We start from the raw sequence: 24271 nt of genomic DNA on the forward strand, positions 1-24271 counted from the left end.
GCATTTCTAGATACTATTGACATGATGCATAGTACAAGTCTTAACTTGCGTTGTAGATGCAGTGACAGTCGCATGCAATGCAGTGATGTTGATTGACAACAGTTTGTCAATGCATTCCTGAGCTCATGTGGTGACAAACATTACAGAAGCATAAGTTTGTAATGCAGCCATGTTGGACAGTAAATGTAATTCCTTACTGTACTTAAATAATTTTTTGTGTATCTGTAATTTACTGAAATATGTTCATTTTGGGTGACTTTTCACTCCACCACATTTCACACCACATTACACACCACAGAGTCTAATATTTGACTTTTTCCTCCTACATTCTGAGAAATCTGTTTCTTTTGGCTTCTGTGTGTATAAAAACGTAACATGTCAAAACGAAAGAAGCGCAAAGCCAGAGCACCAATCAGGGCCCAGCGGTCACTTTGTTTAGAGCTGGTTTTGACCTGTTGGTCATACCGACCCAGTGCAGCACGCGGTTCAACGTCAGCGCAGCGGCGTAAAACTTTGGGAGAGTCTGTTCAACATAAATGATGAACTAACCTAACTTTGTGTAAATAGAGCTCAATATAGAAATATGTCCACATATGCAGTCGAGACTGACGCGGCTTTTTTCTGAATTTCTACAAACACCATTTAATTTTATAGTAAATGAGTTTGGGCTGGTTTATGTTTATGAACAGACGCCTACAGATCAACATAGTAAAGGAGCTCATCTGTGATCCTGAGTTTAAAGCCAGTTTTTATTCAACTTAAACTTGGAACTAAGTTGAATTAAGTTAATTAATCTTTTATTAGCTTTACTTTTCATACTTGCGTACATTTTGAAGGTCTAAATGTTTCTTGCTAATGTTTCTTTTACACTGATTTAGAGCCCAAATATACAGTTTTACAAAACAACGGATGGAGCAGAAGAGGGCTGCAGAATGAACATGCACTCCTGTACCCTCCACTCTGTGTGTGTTAGAGGAGGTGCCCATATATACAGTGAGTACAGACCACAGGCGTAACTGCAGAGAAATGAAAAGTGATCATGAGTTCTGAAGAAACGAAGGCAAGAACTCGGCAACCAACTGAAAAACCCCTTTTTGTGGCATATCCTCAGGACCTGACAGATGGTTTCTTTTAAGTGTTAATGGTGTGTGTCCAAAAGAACAGTTACTTTTTTAGCAACTGAAGCAGCCAGTTTGTTTAAAAGCACGGGCAAAACTGTGTTCTGAGAAAAAAAACAACAAACAACTAAAATAACTAACAAAGAAAACGAGAGAAAGAGCTCACAAGTAAAATAAACCACTAAAACTAAAGAAAAAAAAACTAAGAACTCACTACAGTATGTGGTCTATAACTCCAGTAAAAGTAGAATCAGCTACAGAATCACACTTAGTACTAAGAACTGAACACTTACATGGAATTTGTCTAGGCTCACTTCAAGACAGGTGGGTATCGTAGTCTGCTCTTTCTAAGAAGTAACAATAATGATAAGAATAAATTAAAGTGTGTTAAGTCAATATTTTGACATACTGCTGTTAAATAGGCAGGAGGAGGAGCTCCTCTAGCTGGCATGAATGTATTTTCATTAATAATGTTGGTTGTTGTTGATGAGAATAATAATAACAATACTAACAATAATTCTTTATATTTCTATAGCGCTTTTCATGCCGATGGCAGCTGAAAGTGCCTTACAAACAGGTGATAAAGCTTAACAGCAATAACAGCAATTATAAGAACTTTTTAAATGATTTTTATAATTCAGATTCATGTAAGAAAATGCCACAGATCAAATTAAAAAGATACACGCCAAAGACATGTAGAAAATTAATTAAAACCTAAGAGATCCAAGCTAAGAGGCAGCATATACAAAAAAAAACAAAACAAAGACCCTAAAGCTGAATCTTGAGGGACTCCACAAGAAATGCGGAATCTTTTTGATGATAGCTTTCCCATTGAAATAATAAACTCTCTATTATCTAGATATGAATTAAACAGTTCTAAACTCTGCCTGAGAGGCCAACATAGCAGTCAAGACATTGGATTACAGTCTTGTGGTCAACGGCAACAAAAGTTGAAAGATCTGATAAAACCATGAAAGAAGGATTTTGTGCATCAGCACTGAGGCTGAGGTCATTCACGACGAGAACCAATGCTGTCTCAGTGCCATGGCTGGAAAGAAACTCTGACTGAAATTTCTTATATAACTTGTTTGAGATTAGATTAGATTGGATTGTTTGAAAAATAACTTCATCTAAAAAATGAAGTTTTAAAACTGATCTAAAATATAGTATGGAAGAATCAATGCAGCTCTTTTTAGCAGAAGCTTCACCACAACAGTTTTAAAAGTTTAAAATGTCTTTGGACTGTGGGAGGAAACCAGAGAACCTGGAGGAAACCCACACAGACACGGGGTGAAGATACAAACTGGAGGAACGGCAAAGTAAGAATTTCATTGCACAGTGTAACTGCCTGTTCTGCTGTATGACAATAAAAAACTTCTGAAACTTTATATATTTACAGTATATATATATATATATATAATCTCACTATACTTCCAAAAATATTTGGTGGTCTGCCTTCACACACATATGAACTTGAGTGACATCTCATTCTTAATCCATAACGTGTGATATGATGTTGGCCCACCCATTGCAGCTATAACAGTTTCAAGTCTTCTAGGAAGGCTTTCCACAAGATTTAGGAGTGTGTTTATGGGAATTTTTGACCGTTCTTCCAGAAGCGTGTTTGTGAGGTTCACAGTCTCCACTCTAATTAATCAAGTACCGTCTCCTGGCAACTCCTGAAGCTCTCTATGCTGTTCTTGAGCTGATCTGAAGGCCACATGCAGTTTGGAGGTCTGTAGTGACCGATTCTACAGGAAGTTGGTGATCTCTGCGCACTATGCCCCTCAACATCCGCACCTCAACCCCTCTATGTCATTTCATGTGGCCGACCACCTCATGGCTGAGTTGCTGTCGTTCCCAATCACTTCCACTTTGTTACAATCCCACTGAAATCTGACTGTGGAATATTTAGTGGCGAGGAGATTTCATGACTGGACTTCATCACGGTACCACACTGTCGCTACTTTCTGTTTTTATTTGCATTTCAACTATTGTCCCAACTTTTTTGGAATTCAGCTTGTAATATTTGCTGGGTATTTAACATAATATCAAATTACAATATTACCATTATCTTGGGACTTGACTCAGACTTGGCTTTCTTGAGTCAGGAATTTTACTGCATTTTACAAGTTGCCTTCAATCTAACGATATTTTGTTCATTAATTAGTCAGCAGTCAGTTCAATAATCAACAACTAGGTCCAAAATCAGGACTAGACAGAAATAAAAACAAAAGCACGCTAACAACAGGGCTAAACATGCACACAACCTAATGTGACAAGCCACATGCTGGGGATAATGAGGGGACGGAGCCAGAATTTGATGAATACTAACAAGAATGATACACAAGAGGGATCCACTAATGGACTATGTGGAACTCTTATACAGATATTACTCTCTCTTTGGCTTAACAGATGTTCAATACAGGCAAACACACTTAAACTAGTCAATTTAGGGGTTTAAAATGCAGCTGTGCATTACATTCTAGTCAAGTCTACCTGACTTGCTACCATTGTGTGAGGTAGTAATGGTAGCCTAGCTGCTAAATAGGATATCAAATTACATCAGAATCAGATCAACTAAAACAAACCACAATAAAGCACAAGCAAAATAAAGACGTATTTCACTGTTTAAGTGTTTTATTGCACTTTTCAGAATCAAACTCATGAACGAATGACATGAATATAATGGCCCAGCATCATTAATGACAAAGTATTTATGACTTGTAGAACAGTCAGGGGAACATGGTCATTGGAGAATACATCTACATCTACATCTACACAGTAAGAATTTGCAGGACATGCTGTAAAAATCCCACCGCAGTTTGTAACTTTACTAACCATAGATCTACATTGCGATATACATTGAGATATGCAATATGCAAATATGCAAATAGATGGAGCCACGAGCCAATGGGAGAGAAATATACATTTTATCTAACAAGATTTTGTTAAGAAAACAGACTTGTAGCTGTATTTTCCAGTTTATTTAGTCTCACTTTATTTAGTTTCACACATTTGTTCAGCAACTTTAATAAGAAAGAAAGAATTAAAACCAACAGAAATGTCAAAATCGTGCCCTTAACTTAAAATCGTTGAGCAATGTGTGGGATATACTGAGTTTTATGTACAATGGACTTCATTTATTTGAGTACTAACAAAATGCAGGATTACAGTGAAGAAAACGTAACCCAGCACAATCTGAGGGCCACTTTTTGCATGTGTATATATGCAGCGACGGAAAGTTTTCAGCAGAAACCGCTGTGTGTGAGTGTCTCCACAAAACCACATCCTTACTTAACCTAATCCACCAGCAATGAAGCAGCTGTTCCCATGTCTTACAGGTAAACTGTAAAACATCACTACACTATGTATTTATAAACATATCAATAAATACTGAAAGGACAACATTTCATTATTATTATTAGCAGTTGTGGACTGCAAATAAGCAAATGTAATTTGTTACTGTACTTAAGTAGTTTTTTTTTGTGTATCTGACTTTTTACTCTTTTTAATCTTACTTTTAGTCATTCCTTTTGGTTTCTGGTGTCTATAAAAACGTAACATAGCAAAATGAAAGAAGCGCAAAGCCAGACCACCAATCAGGGCCCTATGTGTCTTTTTTTCTGAATTTCTACAAACACCATTTCATTTTATAGTAAATGAGTTTGGGCTGGTTTATGTTTATGAACAGACGCCTACAGATCAACATAGTAAAGGAGCTCATCTGTGATCCTGAGTTTAAAGCCAGTTTTTATTCAACTTAAACTTGGAACTAAGTTGTAAATAAATCTGAAACTGAAACTTTGCTTGTGTGTAAAAGTGATTTCAGAGCCACTCGGTTCTCCCTGATGGAAACTGTTTACCTTCAGTGTTTTGTGCTTCTGATCATTTTAATAAACGTCAGCGTCACTAATTAATGACGTTACCTTGGGGGTCTCTACTTTAACTCACGTCCATGATTTGTGTGCTTTGCCCACCTCTGATTAATAGTTGTAATAGTGTACTCAAATTTAAAAAGGTGGAATTTGCGTTCCTCTGGGCAGCTCGGCACTTTTTTTTTCCTTACTTTTAGATTGTTCCAACATCCCTCATTTCTGGCATCCCAGATGGTAGGCATGTGATTGGTTTGGTTTCCAAGTCAGAAATTTTCAGGCAATGCAATTTCTGTTATTCCTGATGAATTCTATTTGCAATTCCCCACAAAAGTCTCCGATCCTCACATGAGCCCTAATAAGAAATAAGCAATGATGTTCATTTCTAAATAAAGAGCAAAATCATTTATCATTCAGACCATTAATGTTCCAGCTAAAGACATTAAAAGCCATGTAAATTAAAAATATATGCAAACATAAATACTACCATAGTTTTCAAAATGAAAAACAAATAAACAAAGTTCAAAACATAAACTCACCACTGCCCACCTGCATACCTTTTACTTCTCACCCTGGAAATAATTTTCTCCGAACAAGAACTATCATGGACTGGGGAATAAGCAGCCCCATGCTCACATCCCTACCCTTTCCATCACAATGAACCTGACCTAGCCAGCAGCCACATTATTAAGTATGAGATCTTGGTCATTGCAGCATAGTCGCTTGAAGATGAAGGCACAGGGCTTGCTGAGGTCTGCCAAGGTTCTAGAGTTCATTCTATTTCCAGCTGCTTCTTGATGAAGCCAACAGTCTTTTGCGCCCTCTGGAAGGCCGAGAACATGCATGTTGTTACAACTGCTTTGGTCCTGAAGGTCAACCACCTTCTGTTTGAGGGCCACCAAGCAACATGAATGCTCTCAGAGAAGTTTCTCCTTTGTTCGCCTGTAAGGTTGTCAAGCTTCTAACACATGCCTTGAAACATAAACACGTGGGCTCAGCCATTATCGTTTGCTCTAACAAAACAAGTGGTTCCACCATGTTGATGATGGCATAGGTGAGCCAGATTTGACCTTTTTCTTTAGTAATTACACATCAGTGGAGTTTACTTCTTGGCATCCTGCCTATCCATGTCCCCTTCAACCCTTGACCACTCCAACCCCACTTTCACTCCATTGCATACAGTGGTAGTGTACTACTGTAATGGTGTCACAGAATTCAGTTGCTTGCGGACATTAAAAGAAGCATAAACAAGAAGTTTTACTGTTGACATCCATCCAAAATCGTAATCCAGAAACAGGCTGAAAGGTCAAAACACAGAAAGGGGACAGCGGAAGCAAACACACCAAAGGGGCAGTCCAATGTCATCGTTTTAACACATGCATGAGGGTCATAACGCAAAGGCAGAGTCTCCAGAGCAGCCAAGTCTAACGGGGAAATCCAAAAACAGTCATAGAAAAGACACAAAGCACAGATCACACACGGGAAGGCAGTCAGAAGAAAACTCAGCAGCTGCCATAAACAAACACTTCACAATCAGTCTATCTAAAGCCCGAGCTTAAATACTAACTAAAAACCTCATATGATCAGCACACAGGTGGAACCACTTAATAATCAGGAGATTGAGAACGCTGATAGGAGCATGGGGGAGAATCTGAAGTCAGCTGATCTCCCAGTGTATTCTGGGAGATCGAGTCCAAGAGTGTGTCTTGAGAGGAAGTAGGACGTGTCATGTGACTGATTTCCCGGGTGAACTAAAGACTTGGACAGGAACCTGACATCATGCCACACAGCAGAACACGCAGAAGCCTTGACTGCTCACAGACGGACCACCTGTGACGACCAAATCCAGCTAGTAGTCCATCCAGTAAGTTAGGGGAAGTAATGATGGGAGAGGTCCAAGCCCCAGATCCTCAATTCCAAACCAGTCAGTAACCCAACAAAAGTTCACAAACACCAGAAAACAGGCTACTCCTACAAACAGCAACACAAAGCCATCTCTGAACTGTTTTAACTGTGGTCACACAGGACATGAGGCAGGAGAGTGTCCATGAGTGTCCAGGGAGCTAAGGACACATATCTTTATGTTCAAAGACCAGCAAAAGGAACACAAGAAGACCACCTTAACACAGACACCTTGGTACCAGTAAAAATCAAATATACCACTTTCAAAGCTCCTATAGACACTAGTCACACCGAGTGTGTTAGTGGGTTAAATCACCAGAGAACAGGACAAATGACAAAGTAAGATGATTTCACGGGGATGAACAGGAGTATCCTGCAACAGAAGGCTATGCTAACCTATTTTCACAACCAAGAGCGATCTCTTGTTGCCCAGGGTCTGGACATTTATAAGTAACTCTAATATTATCTATACTATTTATCCTAATAGCTATCAGTGATCTAATATCACACACACACACACACACACACACACATTTTCTAAGCCGCTTCTCCGTCAGGGTTGCGGGGGGGGGGGGGGGGGGGGGTGCTGGAGCCTATCCCAGCAGTCTTCGGGCGGAAGGCAGGGTACACCCTGGACAGCTTTTGAATGTTGAGATTCAGACTGGAGGAGGTATCGTTGGGAGGAGGAGTTCAAGCCCAGTGAAGTCATATTTTCCTTCAAACTACTTTCATTCACCTCATTACATCATTGATCCGTAATGATGCACTGATATACTTTTACACAAGATTTTTACACAAGATTTTGTCCCAAATGAGCCTGATTTATAAAACACACAGGCGGCTGAAAACTGCTTGAGGATTAAAGCACAATTTGTGAATGTACACATATACATAGCAATGTACCTTTCCAACCTCAAGAGGTTTTCATAGGGCCATTGTTTGTATGGTGCATCGACCAGAACAGTGATTCTCACAACTGCCTGCACATTTTAGTGCTTTTTCTGCTTTAACACACCCACTTTAGCTACATAATGGGCTGCTAATGAGGCTGAGGTTACAACCTGACTTAATGAGACAATGAAGTGAGACATGGTTCAATGTACTGACTGTTTATTAACTGTTGTTATTCTTCAGACTTTCCATCTTCAACTATTTTTCTACACTCCACCAAGCAAGTGATCAAACGTAATCTGTAATATACTACACCATCTAGTGGCATGAAAGGAGAACTGCTTTTAATCTTTACTAATACACATATGTCTACAGTCCCACTACACTCATGAAAATAGCTCTTTGCCGCTCTCTGTCGTCAATGTTTTATTTCTTCTAACTTTTACTAAGATAGTACAACTGATTAAATAGATCAGGTGTATTGGGATCAAGGAACATGCTAAAAAGTGCAAGGCAGTGGACCCCCTGGACCAGGCACATTCCCAGCCTTAGTTACCAATATTAATAGTCATTTCTCACATAGGCATCACATAGACATGTACTTCATGAGGCAGTTAGTATGTTTTTCCTCTAAGCTAAAACTATTAGAAGAATAATGACAAGTTTAACGGAGCCATAATACATACACATAATATCCTGTCCCTCAATCACAGGTAGATTAGCAGGAGGCACTCCTTTTGTCTTTCAACTTGAAAGTAATCAGTTTGGTCAGCTCAGATGTAATGAAGAGAATAAACAAAACAAGAAAATGTAGGATAGGCTGCAGTTTGTAACATGTAGGTTATCCAACCATAGCTAAGAACGGCCCAGATACTGAGGTGAACAGCTAAATAATGAATACATTACTTCATTTCCTTCATTCAGACCAGGAATGACCAGACTCAAGAAAACGGTTGTCATCTCTTGAGTATTTGACAACAAAGTGGCTCGCTGTTCTGTTGTTGTGAAAGAAAACTAGAGTTGCTCAGCTCCTTTTAAAGGAAACATGGTGTCTTCATGTGTTTCTTTTCTCACAAACGCTATAGTAATTTATTATACACTCCACAAGGTGGCAGAGAATGCTTACACTGCAAGGACATGCACTACTGCAGTGCCACAGTCCTACACTGTTGATTGTTTACTCTAAAACAGTAAACAAAAAAAGAACAAACAAAACCTTGTTTGCCTGTGTTAAGCATGCTGTGTGTAAAGTACTACTGTCACAAAAGTTAGTTTTCCATGAGGAGATGCGGTGATGCCAATATACCTCAGGATGCTGCACTGTTTATGACCAACTCATGACTAAAGGAATTCTAGGTATAAATGACAGATGGAAATTGCCACTTTACATCCTTCACTCCACAAAAGAGACTTTTTTTTTCCCCAACATCTGCCTTAAATCAATGCAGCGCGTCTTTAGCACTATCTGTAACACTTTCCAAGGGATATCGGACATATCGGATATGTTTTAACCAGCCCTGAAACTTTCATTCAGGGGCACATTCAGCCACTCCTCAAACTCCATAGCTATTCCCAGTACAGCTATTGACTGTCACTTTACCAGAACATTACTGGAGAACATTCCTGGAGAGAGACTGCAAGACAAAAATGCATGAACACCTGAAATTTCAATTAAAGGGGCAAATCCACTACATAAAAATCATTCATTGAAAAAACAAGACAAACTCGATCCTGAAGTGGTGCATGAAAAACTGGCCCTCACACATTCTCAACCCTGTTTTTTGTAGGCCAGTCTGCTAAATGGAATGGTTTGTTTGGCCTTTGTCGCAGTTTCCTCCTTGTTCCAGAGTGTGTCGGTTTCTTCCGCTGTGTTGTAGCCATGTGCTTTTGTTGTTGCTTTGTGCTGTTTCTGCTCCAACTGACTGTAGCTCCATCCCCTCGTTAGTTCCAGGTGTTCCTTGTTTTCCCTCATTTTATTTATGGCCCTGTGTTTGTTGAATCTCTTTGTCTTGCTATGTGGATGTTACCCTGTTTTTTGTTTTCTTAGATTTTAGTGTTTGGTTTTGGTTCATTATTAACTTGTCTGTTCTCCAAACCTCTGCTACTCAGTTTCTGGAGTCTGTTAAATCTGGTATGAATAAAAGCAACTCGCACTTGCATCCCACCTCCTCGCCTCTAATGTTACAGAATGCAAGACCAAACAGGGAAGCTGCGTGAACTTATTAAGGAGAATGGGGTCAGACTTCAGGAGGGTTACCATCTGCTTTGTTGGCTTCAGTTGTTGTTCTCTGATAAAGAGAATAAGGCTACCTTGCTCTTGGCCCAGAGTACGTCCCTGACCTGCCTGTAACCTTCATATCTCCAGACCTGGTCATGGCCTCCACGTCTCCTGGTCTACTTACCCCCTGTGTCATGTTCCTGCTCCCTGTTGTGTTCTGAAGCCGGCTTTGAGCTGTTGCTCACCCTGAGTTAATTCACGGTGCAGCTTCTGTCATGGTACCTGTCGGGTTCTGGTACTAACTTCCTGTCATGTTTCAGTGCCAACATTCAGAGTTCCTGTGACCCGGACATCTCCTGTGCCTGCGACCCGGATACCTCCTGTTCCTGTTCCTGCACCTCAGCTACCCTTGGAATCGTGCTTTCCCCTATGTGTGTCTAGTGTTTTACCCCAGCTTAGTTAACTATGGATAACAATTTGAGTGAAAATAGAATATTTGAAATGTTAACATTAATTTCAAAAATCTTTAGTGGTCGATTTGTATGTTCATATTTGGTTTAATGACTGCACTCAAGCTGCCATGAGCTCCATCACTGTCTGCAAAAGCCTTTTGAAATCAATTGAAATCCACCTGAGAGTCGTCTGGACAACAGAATGAATAAGACAAGGTCTTTTTGTAGAAAAACAGACAATGTCACAAATTTGCTTAACTCTGAATGGTGATCTTGAAACAGGATCTTCAATGTTGCAGCATTTTTCCAGCACCTGACTGCTGCACCACTTAAGGTGGGATGGAAAATCTGAAGCAAATTTCAGCTTCATACATTCATCATCATTTGGTGGAGGCAGATGATCCGCTGTGGCGACCCCTAAAGGGAGCAGCCCGAAAGAAGAAGAAGAAGACATTCATCATCATTTGCTATCTATTCTGTAAACTTTGTTCAGCTTTTTATCTTGGTTTCTGTTGTCGTCTGAATACAGTTGAAAGTAGTGGTTGTTTTTGAGTTTGATAAGCTAGTTTTTATTTGACTCCTTTGCTCCTGATGCTCCCAAATATCATAAATGTAACTTTTTTTATTAAGTTTAATAGAACTTTGAAAATTATTTTCATGTTTTCAACACACACAGCTCTGCTTTGGATGCTTAGTATGTAGAATAAACATTTACTTATCACTCAAATTCAGAAACAATGCATGAGATTTCACAAAAACAAATGGCTACTAAACTTTCCAAAGCTTTAAAGTATCTGTACTGATATATTCACATACATAGGTTTATCGAAAATAACTTCATGTATTGACATGTTTTAACCCGAATGTCATCACTACACCAACAGAATATCAACACAATGCACTGCACTGTTTATTTCTATCACAACACACTAAAGTGTAGTACCAGCATATGACCTCAAGATGGCCCTGATGTTGTACAGCATTCAGTGGCCAACTGTACATGTCATATGTATACAGTGGGATAAAAAAGTCCAGTAGTGGAAATGCTTCTGCTTCCCCCGAGAGTTGTCTGAACAACAGAATGAATAAGAAAACAGGGCTTTTTGTACAAAATCAGTCAATGTCACTAATTCAATTGCTTAACTTTAAATAGTGACCTATTTCCTTTAATTTGACTAACTAATCTTTGTTTTTTTTCCAGAATTCTAAAACTTTGTTGTTCATTTCCAGGTTTGAATGAAAACAATCCAAGATTTTCAATATGTGCTCATACATTTACAGCATCAGTGTGACTTATAATTTGATCATTTTATACAGGGAGGCCAAGGCAGTGTTAGGAGTCTTGCCCAAGGACTCTATTAGTATAGTGTAGGGTGCTGCCCAGGTGGGGGACTGAACCCCAGTCTACCGTGTCGAAGGCAGAAGTGTTAACCACTACACTATCCAACCACATACCTCATGCCTTCAATGAGTCCACTGCATGTACAAATATACTTTCAGTATTCATTTTAAGCCTGGGCTTCTTTGTAAAGCATGAAATTTACAAAAAATGAAGTTTGCCTTGAGACTTGGACTGTGAGTCTCACGTCCAGTGTGTGTTATGTATGTGCATCGCATTGTGTGCTGTGCACATAATAACTCACATACCAACCCTCACATACCACCCACCTCTGAATTGCTGTGGGTGAAACCTTGTATCTTCATTTTTATCGCAACACCAGCTTCTCCTTAAGGTGTGGAAGGGTTTCCTGATGAATGTTTCTACGGTGCATTAACCATGTATCTACTTTTGGCATATCTATTTGTTTATTTTTCTGCTCCAGTCTTCACGTCCCTCTTTGTTCTCAATCGTTTGTACACTCTGATTATTCCTCCTCACTATCAGACCTCATGCTAAATGTGCATAATCAGAAAATGTGAACAATCTCGTAGCTAAGCAAACAATTTTGACCACTTTCCCCTTTGTGACCACCAACTTTTTACACAACTTTTATAGCTTGCTTGCCCGAGCAATCACAGCCGATGGCAGCTCTCCAAGCTGCTGACTGGAGCTGACAAACTTCAACACCTCCTGTTTGGATGGCCAGTGACCGCACGGCTTCAGAATCCCACACAACTGGCCAGAGATTATTACTTACCCAGATAGAGCTGGCTATTAAAACAGCACCCACAGGCTCAGTCCAGTGTACAAGCTGTTGAATACATCTGACCCAGAGCTGCATTCAAGCTGAACCTTCTGCAAGTGTGGTCTTCTTCTACTATGAGTGCTCCCACCCTGTTAGACACTGTTAGGAATGAAGCATCTGTGCAGGTACGTTTTTCTTTTATCAAGGTACAAACAATGTAAATGTTCCCTAAAAGGGACAACAGTGATCTTAAGGTCCACTTGGTTAGAGAGAAAGCTAGTCCTGAGCTCAGATACTGCTAGAAACAAAAAGTCTGTGTTGATGCCCAGAGAAAAGGAACAGTGCTGATCACAGAACAGTGCAATACAATACATAACTGGTACAGTTATGTTCCCTGACTAAAGCTACTGAGATGTATCCTTGAGGGTTCCACCCCAGTGACAGTTTAGAGGTTTTTTTTCTGAGAGTGTATGTCTGTCTACTTAATGTCTAATTGATACTATGCATAACAAAACAATGTCACACTGTATACTTTGGAAATCACAGTTGTCCCCTCCCAGTCCTGTCCATGTGTTTTGTTGCGGTCCTAGTCCAACCCCTTGTTTTGTAACGCCCCTGATTGTCTGCATCTGACCCTCATTGTCCCTGTGTTACTTAAGCCCTGTGTTTGCCCTTAGTGTTCGCCGGTCTTTGTTTAATGTATCAGTCTTTGTCCGCTGTATTGTGTTTGGATCGGTTTGCTATTTGTGTTTCTTGTCATGTCTGAACCCCAATCTCTCCGTGTTGGCTTTCTGAACTTGGACTGTTTTGACTACGACCCTGGATTTGCCCTTAATAAAAGTCGCTTACCTCCGCACATGCGTCCGCCTCATCGCTCCACGTTACAGAAATGTGATGAAAGCAGAACTGGGTCAGATATAAATCTGATTTAAGGCTTCGTGCATGCTTTCCAGAATCTCCCATAACTGTGGTTCAACCTTTAAAACTGTTAGCTAGCACTTTATTTACGGGATTTGGCTGACGCTCTTATCTAGAGCGACTTAGTTTTGATAATTAACAAGTAGGCAAAGGTAGTGTTAGGAGTCTTGCCCAAGGACTCTTATTGGTATAGTGTGCTTACACAGGTGGGGGATTGAACCCTAGTCTACAGCATAGAAGGCAGAGGTGTTTAACCACTACACTATACCAACCACTACAATGGTATTGGATGGTACCCTGTAGATGCTCAGTATACCATTTAGTAACATTCAACTAAATGTGTATTAAAAGCAACTGGACTTGAAGTTGAGTGTGTAAGATTATATCAAATCCCACCCCTAAAACTAAAACTGACCCTAACCTCAATGCAAAACCTACACCTACTCCTAAACCCAATACTAACCATACACCGATCAGGCATAACATCATGACCACCTCCTTGTTTCTACACTCATTGTCCGTTTTATCAGCTCCACTTACTGTATAGCTGCACTCTGTAGTTCTACAGTTACAGACTGTAGTCCATCTGTTTCTCTGATACTCTGTTACCCTGTTCTTCAGTGGTCAGGACCCCCATGGACCCTCACAGAGCAGGTACTATTTGGGTGGTGGATCATTCTCAGAACTACAGTAACACTGACGTGGTGGTGATGTGTTAGGGTGTGTCGTGCTGATCTGAGTGGCTGATCTGAGAACAGTCCACCAACCAAACATATCCAGCCAACAGCGTCCTGTGACCACTGTAACACAAACTGTGCAGCAGCAGATGAGCTGTTGTCTCTGACTTTACATCAACAAGGTGGACCGACCAGGTAGGAGTGTCTAACAGAGTGGACAATAAGTGGACACAGTGTTTAAAACTCCAGCAGAAGCTGCTGTGTCTGATTCACACACCACCACCACCACGTCAGTGTTACTGCAGTGCTGAGAATGAACCATCACTCAAATGGTACCTGCTCTGTGAAGGTCCATGGGGGTGCTGACCACTGAAGAACAGGGTAAAAGGGGGTAACAAAGTATCAGAGAAACAGATGGACTACAGTCTGTAACTGTAGAACTACAAAGTTAGTTCATGATTAATGTTAATCATTTCAGAATCTGTAGATCATCTTTTGGGGGGGGCTATCCAAAAAAAGTGTGACCATTTGTTAAAATCACTCATCGCTCCCCTGTTCGAGTCATCAGTGTCCTCAAACTGTGTCTTTATCTCTTTCAGATATGTGTCATTCTGACACTTCAGTGTTCTAGACAGGAATGTATGCTTTTGCATCTGTATTTGTGCAGAAATGCATCAGTGAAAGTATTTAAGTTTCTGTTTTGTGTTCAGTAAAATGAACCATCATGACCTCACGCCACCAGACTGGATTCATATCCCACTTGTATGACAGCTACTTCTCCTGTTGAGACAAGACATTGACTGAGGTTGCCCCATTCTGGCTCCACCCATTCACCCATCCCACATACCTGTAGCTCGTTTTTTTATTTTTTTTTATTGTAGATTTGACTGCATTGTGTCTGCCTGCTTATGTACTGATCCCAACCTGCTCGTATGACTATGAGAGCCCCAAATAAAGCTACACTCTGCCTGTATCTTTCATCAAAACCTCAATTGATACAAACCCAGTTCCAAAAAAGACGGGGCAGTATGTGAAATGCCAATAAAAACAGAGCAGTGGTTAGTAAATTTGACCTCTATTAAACTGAAATCAGTACAAAAACAATATTTTATGGTTAAGCTTATGAACTTGTTGATCTATTGTTTTTGTAAATATATGTATATATTTATATGTATATATATAATATATATACATTCCAAATTAGATTGTTACAACAGGTTCCAAAATAGTTGGGACAAAAGCATGTTTACCACTGTATCACCTCCTTTTAACAGCAGTTAATTAACATTTGCGAAGGGAAAACACCAATTTGTCCAGTTTTGAAATCGGAATTGTTTGCCATTCTTCAGCAGGTCAGTCTGGATTCCACACACTCTGATTAAGCTGCCGTGCTGAATGTCTCTTGGTATTGTCGTTTAAAATAAGCATGGAAACCCGTAAAAAAGTTGTCTAGAAGGCAGAATATGTTGCTCCAACATGTGTCCGTGTTCAATCTGTCAATGGTGCCTTTACAGATGTGCAAGTTGCCCCAGTCAGTTCAATAATCAACAACACACAAAGACAGGCTAAGGTCAAAAATCTGAAATGACCAGACACAGTTATAAACTCTCTATTGAAACCAGAGCTATGCATATGGGACAGAGCTAGAATATTCCAAGGAAAAATCCGTTAAAGAGGGAACTCTTATGCCCTGCCTTATGTCTCTGTCATTACCGTAACAGAGTTTTAATGAGCCGTTTTAATAACCAGATACACATTAGATCAATCCTGACTGCTCTGTCAAAACAAGCACAAGCCTATTTGACTCATGTGAGGTCATCAGAGTCAGATCAACTAAAACAAAACACTGCACAATAATGACATTTCACGTATTAAATATTGCCAAAATGAAACTATACTGACTGTATTTTTACTTCTAACATATCAATAAAACATCTTAACATTATTCATTACAAATTATTTAATGATTTTATAATAGACAGAACAGTCATAAAAAACTGAAGCCTTTTGTGTTTATTTCTCCAAGCTTGAAGCACAAGTTTACATTTATAGCATTTGGCAGATGCTCATGTCCAGAACAATGTGCAATCATTTTACACAGGTTGGCAAAGGTAGTGTTAGGAGTCTTGCCCAAGGACCCTTATTGTTATAGTGTAGGGAGCTTACCTAGGCGGGGATTGAACCCCTATCTACAGCGTAGAAGGTAGAGGCGTTACCCACTGATAGTAGCATGATTGCTGATAGTAGCATGAGTCACTTTCTTTGTCTTTGAAACTGAAAGTCAACCCAACAGGATTCAGCTCAGATAAACAGAATAAACAAAGTAAGAAATTGCAGGACATGCTGTAAAAACAACGCTGCATTTTCAAACTTGTAGCTTTTCTAACCATATATCAACATTGCTAAGATACCATGTAATTAACTCCTTTATTCATGCATGCATTAAGACCAGTGATGACCAGACTGAAGAACTCTGTTGAGTATTTGGCTCTAGAGCACTTGATACAGCTGAGTTTGAGGGCCACTTTTACCTTCAGTGTACCTTCATTTATGTCCAGTGGTACATCTCAACATGCAGAGGTATGCAGTCCTGCAGAGCCACAGTCCTGTCCAGATCACTGTTTACTCTAGAAGAGGACTTTAAATTCCACTCATGCTAAGAAGAATGAAAGTAGTAATATTTTATTAGCCGGAAATGGGAAAACCCACCTCCTGAGTTTAGTCTCCAGGATAGAAACATGTAGCTGTGGAAGCCTATATTACACACGCATATCTGTGGCTTCGGGTTAGTGGTTTCACAATTTATCATACCATCATTTCATGGTGTGTAGAGCGATGTGGTTTGGCTTGCAGAGCGAGTTTACTCGCCTTGGGGGCTCGAGTGACTTTTGATTGCATGGAGTTCACTAAAGTTTGCTAGCCATTTCGTTTGAGAGCTTGACCTCACCAAGCAATGAAGATGAGAGACATTTTCCAAACTACAGCAGTCCAAAAGCTTCCAAACACTTACAGAGTGCTGTTAAAACAACACAATTTCTCAGTTTCAACATTTGATATGTTGTCTTTGTAGTATTTTCCTTAAAAATATGGTTTACTTGATTTGCATATCATTGCACTGTATTTTTACTTACATTCTGCACAGCGTCCCAACTTTTTTTGGAAATAGGGTTGTATATTGTACATACGTTTTTTTTCTGAATGCTCAATTGTTTTTGTAAGTACATTTTTGTGGAACCTATTCAGCAGAAGGGTCTGTATATCAGATGAAACCAGACTGCAGCACTCACTTCTCACACTGTTTATTCAACTTATTTTGATTACAGAGACCATTAGTAAAAACATTAAGACTCTCCATTTACTCATCTTTTAATATATACACCCCTGCTAGTCGCAAAAGGTAGAAAAAGCAAATGAGAAAAAAAAAGGGTTTGGGCAGCAGAGAGTTTAGATGAAGAGGATGGAGATCAGAGGAACCAGCATGATGAGAAGACTCAGCTTAACCCCCTCAGCGCTGTTACACAGGTTCCCCTCACAGCAGCTCACACTTCCAGTGACTCCAGTTGCCTGCAAGATTGATGTGTCCACAGTGCAGAAACTTCTGCTCACACAGCCTTTCACTGTCACTTTACTACCACTACTGTAGATCGCTGTGAATGGAGGTGTAGACCAGAGAGAGAAGTTAGTTACATCGATACATTTCTAAGTCAAAGTCAGATGATATGTTTTTGCCATTTTTCTTCTAAAATTATTTCCCTTAGTTTTCACTTTAAAAGGCCAATTTCATGGGAAAAAATACAGTTTTCTTCAATCTTCTGAAACTAAAGACTTTGTAGTATGCAAACATCGTTCAAATTATATATATATATATATATATATATATATATATATATATATATACATATATATATATATATATATATGCATATGGGAAATACACTGCTAGAACAGACTATTTTGAATGAACTGATTTTATGATATCACATAAAAACATACATATACATCTGGCAGTTTAGTCCACAGCAGTTTAGCCACGCCCACTGACTGTCAGATTATAAGAATTGATTGAGCCTGGATTACTTTTTGTGGAGGCACAATGCACAGCACAGTCAATCAGAACAGCGTGACTGTGGGAAATGAAATCTTGCATCTCCGTTTATTACACTGTGTGAAAATGTTATGATGGACAAATAGAAATGGTCCAAAATTCCTTATAATATCTTATAACATTGAGTTCCATTCCATTGTGGACCATTTCTATTCATTATGAAATGGCCAGTTTATATATATATATATATATATATATATATATATATATATATATATATATATATATGACTACATATATACTATATTGCTGTTGTCCGATCAAAACATTTACAGGAGAAGGAGAAAGCGTACTGGACTTTTAGTGTTAAAGTCAATGGAATGAGACTTTTTTCTCATTTTTGCTCATTTCTGCTGGTCCATTCATCATGAAATTTTTACACAGTACATATGACCAATACATAGTATTTCCAAATTATGTCAAAAGCTGAAAAAATGATAAAAATAGAGATACAAGATTTTGCTCTGATAGCAGTGATAAACTCAAACAAACATTGCATAAAATGCAATTTAGACACAAACATGTATGCAGTTTTTACCTGTGGCAGTGATGCACCGATCTTCAATTCCCACACAGCTCACAGTTCCTGTGCAGTCCTTGCCAATGCAGGTGTAACACTTATTTCCATTCAGAGTCCCATGTGACAGAGCTTAACCGGAAAACCATTGAAAAAAATGAGAGTTAACGGGACAGTTTCTGCAGGTCTGCAGTTGAGAACTTGGCAACATTCTTCATTCAGCATTCAAAGCTTTTGGATTTACCTGACACGTTCTGGCTGTTGCAGAGATCAGTGCTGCAGCACTGTGTGTTGATGGTCAGTTGCTCAAATCCAATATTTAGGCTTCCAGAGAGACACTGTCCTGAAACTGTACAGTTCTTCACACTTACCACCTGTGATACACCACCTAGTGAACACAACTCATGAGTGAATAGAGAAATTTCTCAGAGTCTCACCATTTTTTGCTGAGAACTTTCTTACTCATAGTCACTTCAGCGGTTGCACTGCCACACTGATCTGGGCAGGTCTGGGTGTTGCATGTTCCAGACGAGGCAGGTATACACTGATAACACTTCAGGGTCAGCGCTAGTGGCATCAGAAACAAGGGGGGATCAAACAATACATCAAAACATTGATATCTCCCAGGTTAAACTTCAGTAAGTTAACTCATAATCTTGAATTAAAAATGTCAAATTGAACAGATTCTTTAACAATAGAGTCGCAGCAACTTGGCTAAATTATATTCTAGAGCAGCTGAACTGATTAAACTCAAACTAAACTTTCCATTATGAAGTCGTACCTTTTGGGAAAAGCACACAGATGAGCACCAGTGTTAGTTGCAGCTTCATTGTTGGAGAATCTGAGAGGTTCAAAATATGATGGAAGCAGATTTGGGATGGATATAAATCTGATCTGAGGGGGTGTGGCTTCATGGAGGCTTTTCAGAACCTCCCACAAACCCATAAAGTGGTTCATCCTTTAATGTAAACATGTCCGTTTCCCAAGCCTGGCTCCGCCCACTCATGTCTCCCATCGTTAGTTTGCTCACCTGTGTCATTACTTTCTGCAGTCTGGAGTTGTTTCAGTTGCCCTTTGTCAGGTTTTCTACACTGATTTGTCTGGTCAGTGTACTAGCAAGTGAACTTAGTCAATAGTCTGGATTCATATCACAGCTCTACTTAGCCTACATCACTTCTGAGCTTCTGAATGTTGAGATGCAGACTGGAGGTGGTAGAGACGGGTGGTGTTCAGTGCCCAGTGAAGTCGTGCATTCATTTAAATGACCTTTCTATGCCCTCATTACACTGCGACCTGATATCAGCTGAAATTAAAATGTGGTTCTCCCACATTTATCAGCTGCACAGGCTGACCGATGCAGATAGAACCTTATAATGCCTATTTAGCATGACACTTTCACGAAGGAACCTTACATGTTTTTTCACAATCAATAACAACAATCAGTACTAAAAGATTAACTACATGCACACAATTTCAACTAAAATGTCACATAGAGCTTTCTTATCCTAGACATACTGAATGCTAATCATCTGTCATCTAACTTTACAAGTCTAGTTACATTCCAGCTTATTTCACCAGATCTTTTATCTGGAAAACAGCTTTTTTGTACAGACTTAGTGAGTCTGATAAAGTGACACATCTTATCTTGTTATCAAGGGGCCAGTTTGCTGCAGGTTTTCATTCCAACAAAGCAAGCAATTGTTTAACAATGGAAGCTGACTGATTTAATGAATGGAACCAGTTGAACAAAAACTTGTGGCTGCACTGGACTGGAAAACCTGAACACCCCACTTACTAACAAGTTCCACTGCAGTTCTATGAGATACCGAGTTGTTTTCCGTGGAGCAAATTTTGTACTTCTAGTCAAGTTGTAATTTGAGATGGTACTTTTACTACTATTTCACTCAAGTATATACATCCACTGTTAGAAATAAAGGTACCATGCAGGTACATGAACGTTCATTAACGTACAAACAGTGTAAGCATTCCCTCAAAGGTACAACGGTGGTTTTAAGGTCCAATTGTATACCTTAAATACGTTTTTCCTAGTGGAAAAGTAGATATTTGTATCTTTTTATAAACTAAAGTTTTAAAACAGAACCATTTAATAAAAAGCCTGGAGTCGAGACGTGTTGTGTGGAGTCAGCACAGTTAAGGAAATATCATTCCAGTGGATTCTGGTAAAGTTGTGTTCCCTAATTAAAGGTACCGATATGTACCCCTGAGGGTACTACCACAGTGACAAGAAGGGTATATATATATATATATATATATATATATAAGACTCTTTCCAAATCTACAAGGCCTATGTTGTCATGATGATACCTTAACAGCAACCTTACGTACTTGGTGGACAGGACAAATTAGTTCTATGATTGAGCAGCCAATTGACAACATGCAATTTTCTCCCCTCATGTATGTCCACTCAGGGTTTGAGTGGAACTGTTCATTTTCTGGCTTCACTAGTCAGTATCTGATTTGTCTCTTTCTGTTTAGTAAATGGTAATATGTCTCACTTTCAACAACTGATATGTGTTCTATGTTCTATTATGAATAAAATATGGATCTATGAGATTTGCAAATCATTGCAAGATGTGTAATGTTAAAAAAAACACCTGGTTAATTGACATTTTAACCCAAATATAAACAGGATCCAGAAATGCTGCCACCTTCTCTGGGCCCGAACTCTCTTTTAAACTGGACTGAGGGCAAGTCCCAACTTTTTAGGAACATGTTACTGGCATCAAATTCAAAATGGGCATTTATTAAAAAAAAAAAAAAAACAGTCTCTGCATTTGGTCACGTTAAAAAAGGTGTTTGAGCAGCAGAGAGTTCAGATGAAGAGGATGGAGGAGATCAGAGGAACCAGCATGATGAGGAGGCTCAGCTTAACCCCCTCAGCACTGTTATACGCATCATTCTTACTCGGACCACCGTTACAGAGGTTCCCATCACAGCAGGTCAAACCTCCAATGATTCCAGCTATCTGCATGTTCACTGCACCCGCAGTACAGAAACTTCTGCTCGCACATCCTTTCACTTGAGCACCAACAGAAATGCCTGTGAATGCCAGTCAGAGAGAGAGAGGTTAGACAGGCCACTATATTTAGAGTAGATAAACCACAGACGAGCATTTTTCATGGTTTCCACCTGTGTGCTGATGCACTGATCTTCATCTCCTTCACAGTTCACGGTTCTTGAGCAGTCGCCGTAAGCACAGGTGTAACACATCCTCCCATTTGGAGAAGCTTTCCAGATACACAGTTCATGGAAGAGGTTTAGCGTCATCGTATCTGCAGATCTCTGCATTACAACACAACAGACTAAACCCAGAGATACTCCTTACAGGACATCCTGATAATGAAGTCTCAGCACTACTGACTGTTACATCAGCTTTAGCTTTAGACTGTCTGAATGAGACGGAATAAGAGAGAACCTTCATCTCTTATTCCATCTTCATCTCAACCTTCATAAACCACGTCCTTTGTACAGTATTCAGAGTGTTTTGGCTTTACCTGGTACTTTGTTGCTGTTCTTCATACTAAACTCTTGTGGTACACCAACTAGTGAAAACAGCATAGGCTTAAAGTAAGGTGCAAAGAAATGGGCCAAATCCAAAACACTAACAGTTTGTATTGGTGGTTTTGGGCTGATCAGATCTGAGCCCAGATTTAAACCCTGTAGAGAATATCTGGCCTCACATTAAACACAAACCAGCTCAGCAGTGCTTCTCAGATGTTTGAAGCCGTCAATGCTGAGTGGATCAATATTGACTCCGTCAGCAAAATGACTTTGCAAAAAGAAATGAAAGGGAAAAGCTCCTCCATATTAGCTTACTTGGCCTATTTGTTTGATTCTTGCTAATGTTTAATGTTGTTGCTTATTGTTGTGTCATTTATCTCTTTATTTGTTTGTTTGTTTAGTGCAGGATTGTGCATTATATACACATACATAGCCAGAAATATGAATCCATCATATATATCACATACGTATGACCGATTGATTTTATATTTCAGGTCATTCTTACCTGTGTGTGTAACAGTGGTCATGCTGGTACACTGATCTGAGCAGTCTGTCTGGGTGTCAGTGCATTGTCCAGACTCCCCCGGTCGACACTGATAACATTTCAGCGTCAGCGCTGGAGGACAGAGAGAATCCAGTATAAACTGTTCACTGAATCAGGGGCTTACTGATTCCCCAGAGCAGTACAGCTGAACTTGTGTCCATACAAGCACATCTGTGATTAAATGACTACATTAGTGTCATTCTAACAACAGTGTGTGTGTGTGTGTGTGTGTGTGTGTGTGTGTTCATCAGGTACAGCAGAATTCAGATGTTAAAAACGCAGCAGGAAATCTTCTTAACTGTATTGCAAGGCATAGCAGCCCACACCCAGTTGGTAACAGACAGAGCTAGTTCTGCTGAAGTAGGCCAGCCTGTGGATTTGTGTACAATTTGTGTACAAATAAATATATTTGTATGTATCTTAGCCGCTGGGATAGGCCCCAGCACCCCCCACGATCCAGAAGGAGAAGCGGCTTAGAAGAAGATGAGTATTTATCTTAGTATATTTCAGTATAAGTATATATTTTTAGTATAAGTTCAGATTTTTTATTTCACAAGTTCTCACATCAAAAATACAAGCACAGATTTCATCCTACAAGTTCTCAAGTTTTGCAACACAGTTACCTCCATAATTTGACCGCACTGCGTCTGCCTGCTACTGTATTGACCTCTGCCTGCTGTGATGACAAAGCTTCTCTATATTGTGTTAAAGCCTCAATTGCCACAGTTGGACTGCAACTGCAAAAAAGTCAGGCCAGTACATGAAAGAGAAGGAGGATTTATATTGACAGTGTGTCGAGGCATGCCTTAGCTCATGTGGTGATCAACCACAGAAGCCTGACCGGTTATGCTGCAGTGATGTCTAAAGAGTTGAAGGTCATAGGCTTTCAGTTGTGGTTTTCAGCCTTATGCCCCAATATTTTTCTAAAGTCTGTGAATCTGTTGATGGTATTTCTTCTATAGAGGGCATATTTTGCTTTCTTGTTTTCTTGGGGGCAGTCATGGGCTGGAGGTTAGGGAACTGGCCCTGTGGCCGGAAGGTTGCTGGTTCGATCCCCAGGGCCGACAGTCCATGACTGATGTGTCCTTGAGCAAGACACCTAACCCCCAACTGCTCCCCGGGCACCGTGGATAGGGCTGCCCACCACTCTGGGCAAGTGTGGTCACTGCAGCCCGTAATGATTAAAAACATACACTCAGGTTGTTCTGTTGGTCTATTTGAAGAGGTATTTGCAGTAATAATAATACAGAATAAATATTGCTCATCTTCAGTGAGAGTCACAGAGTGCAGGGAAATAAGGCCTATTAGGTACAAATTCCATTACACCGTCATGTATAACCAGTGTAGCTGCCTGTTTTGATGGACTAATGATTTATAAACATTTTTCAATTTGAAACAATTCCTGT

At 39.7% G+C, this 24271-nt stretch overlaps 1 protein-coding gene across 2 annotated transcripts; it reads right to left on the reverse strand.

Moving 5' to 3' along the window:
* Positions 1-17460: 17460 nt before the first annotated feature.
* On the reverse strand, positions 17461-23908 carry LOC108410477 (urokinase plasminogen activator surface receptor-like). 2 transcript variants are annotated; one of them, XM_017681565.2, is made up of 6 exons: positions 21950-23908; positions 21725-21859; positions 19262-19366; positions 19044-19187; positions 18821-18931; positions 17461-17824 (listed from the first exon to the last, which is right to left on the reverse strand). In XM_017681565.2, the coding sequence occupies exons 2-6, from the start codon at positions 21789-21791 to the stop codon at positions 17622-17624; spliced, it is 630 nt and encodes a 209-aa protein (XP_017537054.2). In that variant the 5' UTR covers positions 21792-21859; positions 21950-23908; the 3' UTR covers positions 17461-17621. The 2 variants fall into 2 exon arrangements, with proteins under 2 accessions (XP_017537054.2, XP_017537052.2); XM_017681563.2 differs by lacking the exons at positions 21725-21859; positions 21950-23908 and adding an exon at positions 19581-20855.
* Between the last annotated feature and the right edge of the window lie 363 nt (positions 23909-24271).

This window comes from Pygocentrus nattereri, chromosome 9 (assembly GCF_015220715.1).
Source record: "Pygocentrus nattereri isolate fPygNat1 chromosome 9, fPygNat1.pri, whole genome shotgun sequence".
Classification (NCBI taxonomy): domain Eukaryota; kingdom Metazoa; phylum Chordata; class Actinopteri; order Characiformes; family Serrasalmidae; genus Pygocentrus; species Pygocentrus nattereri.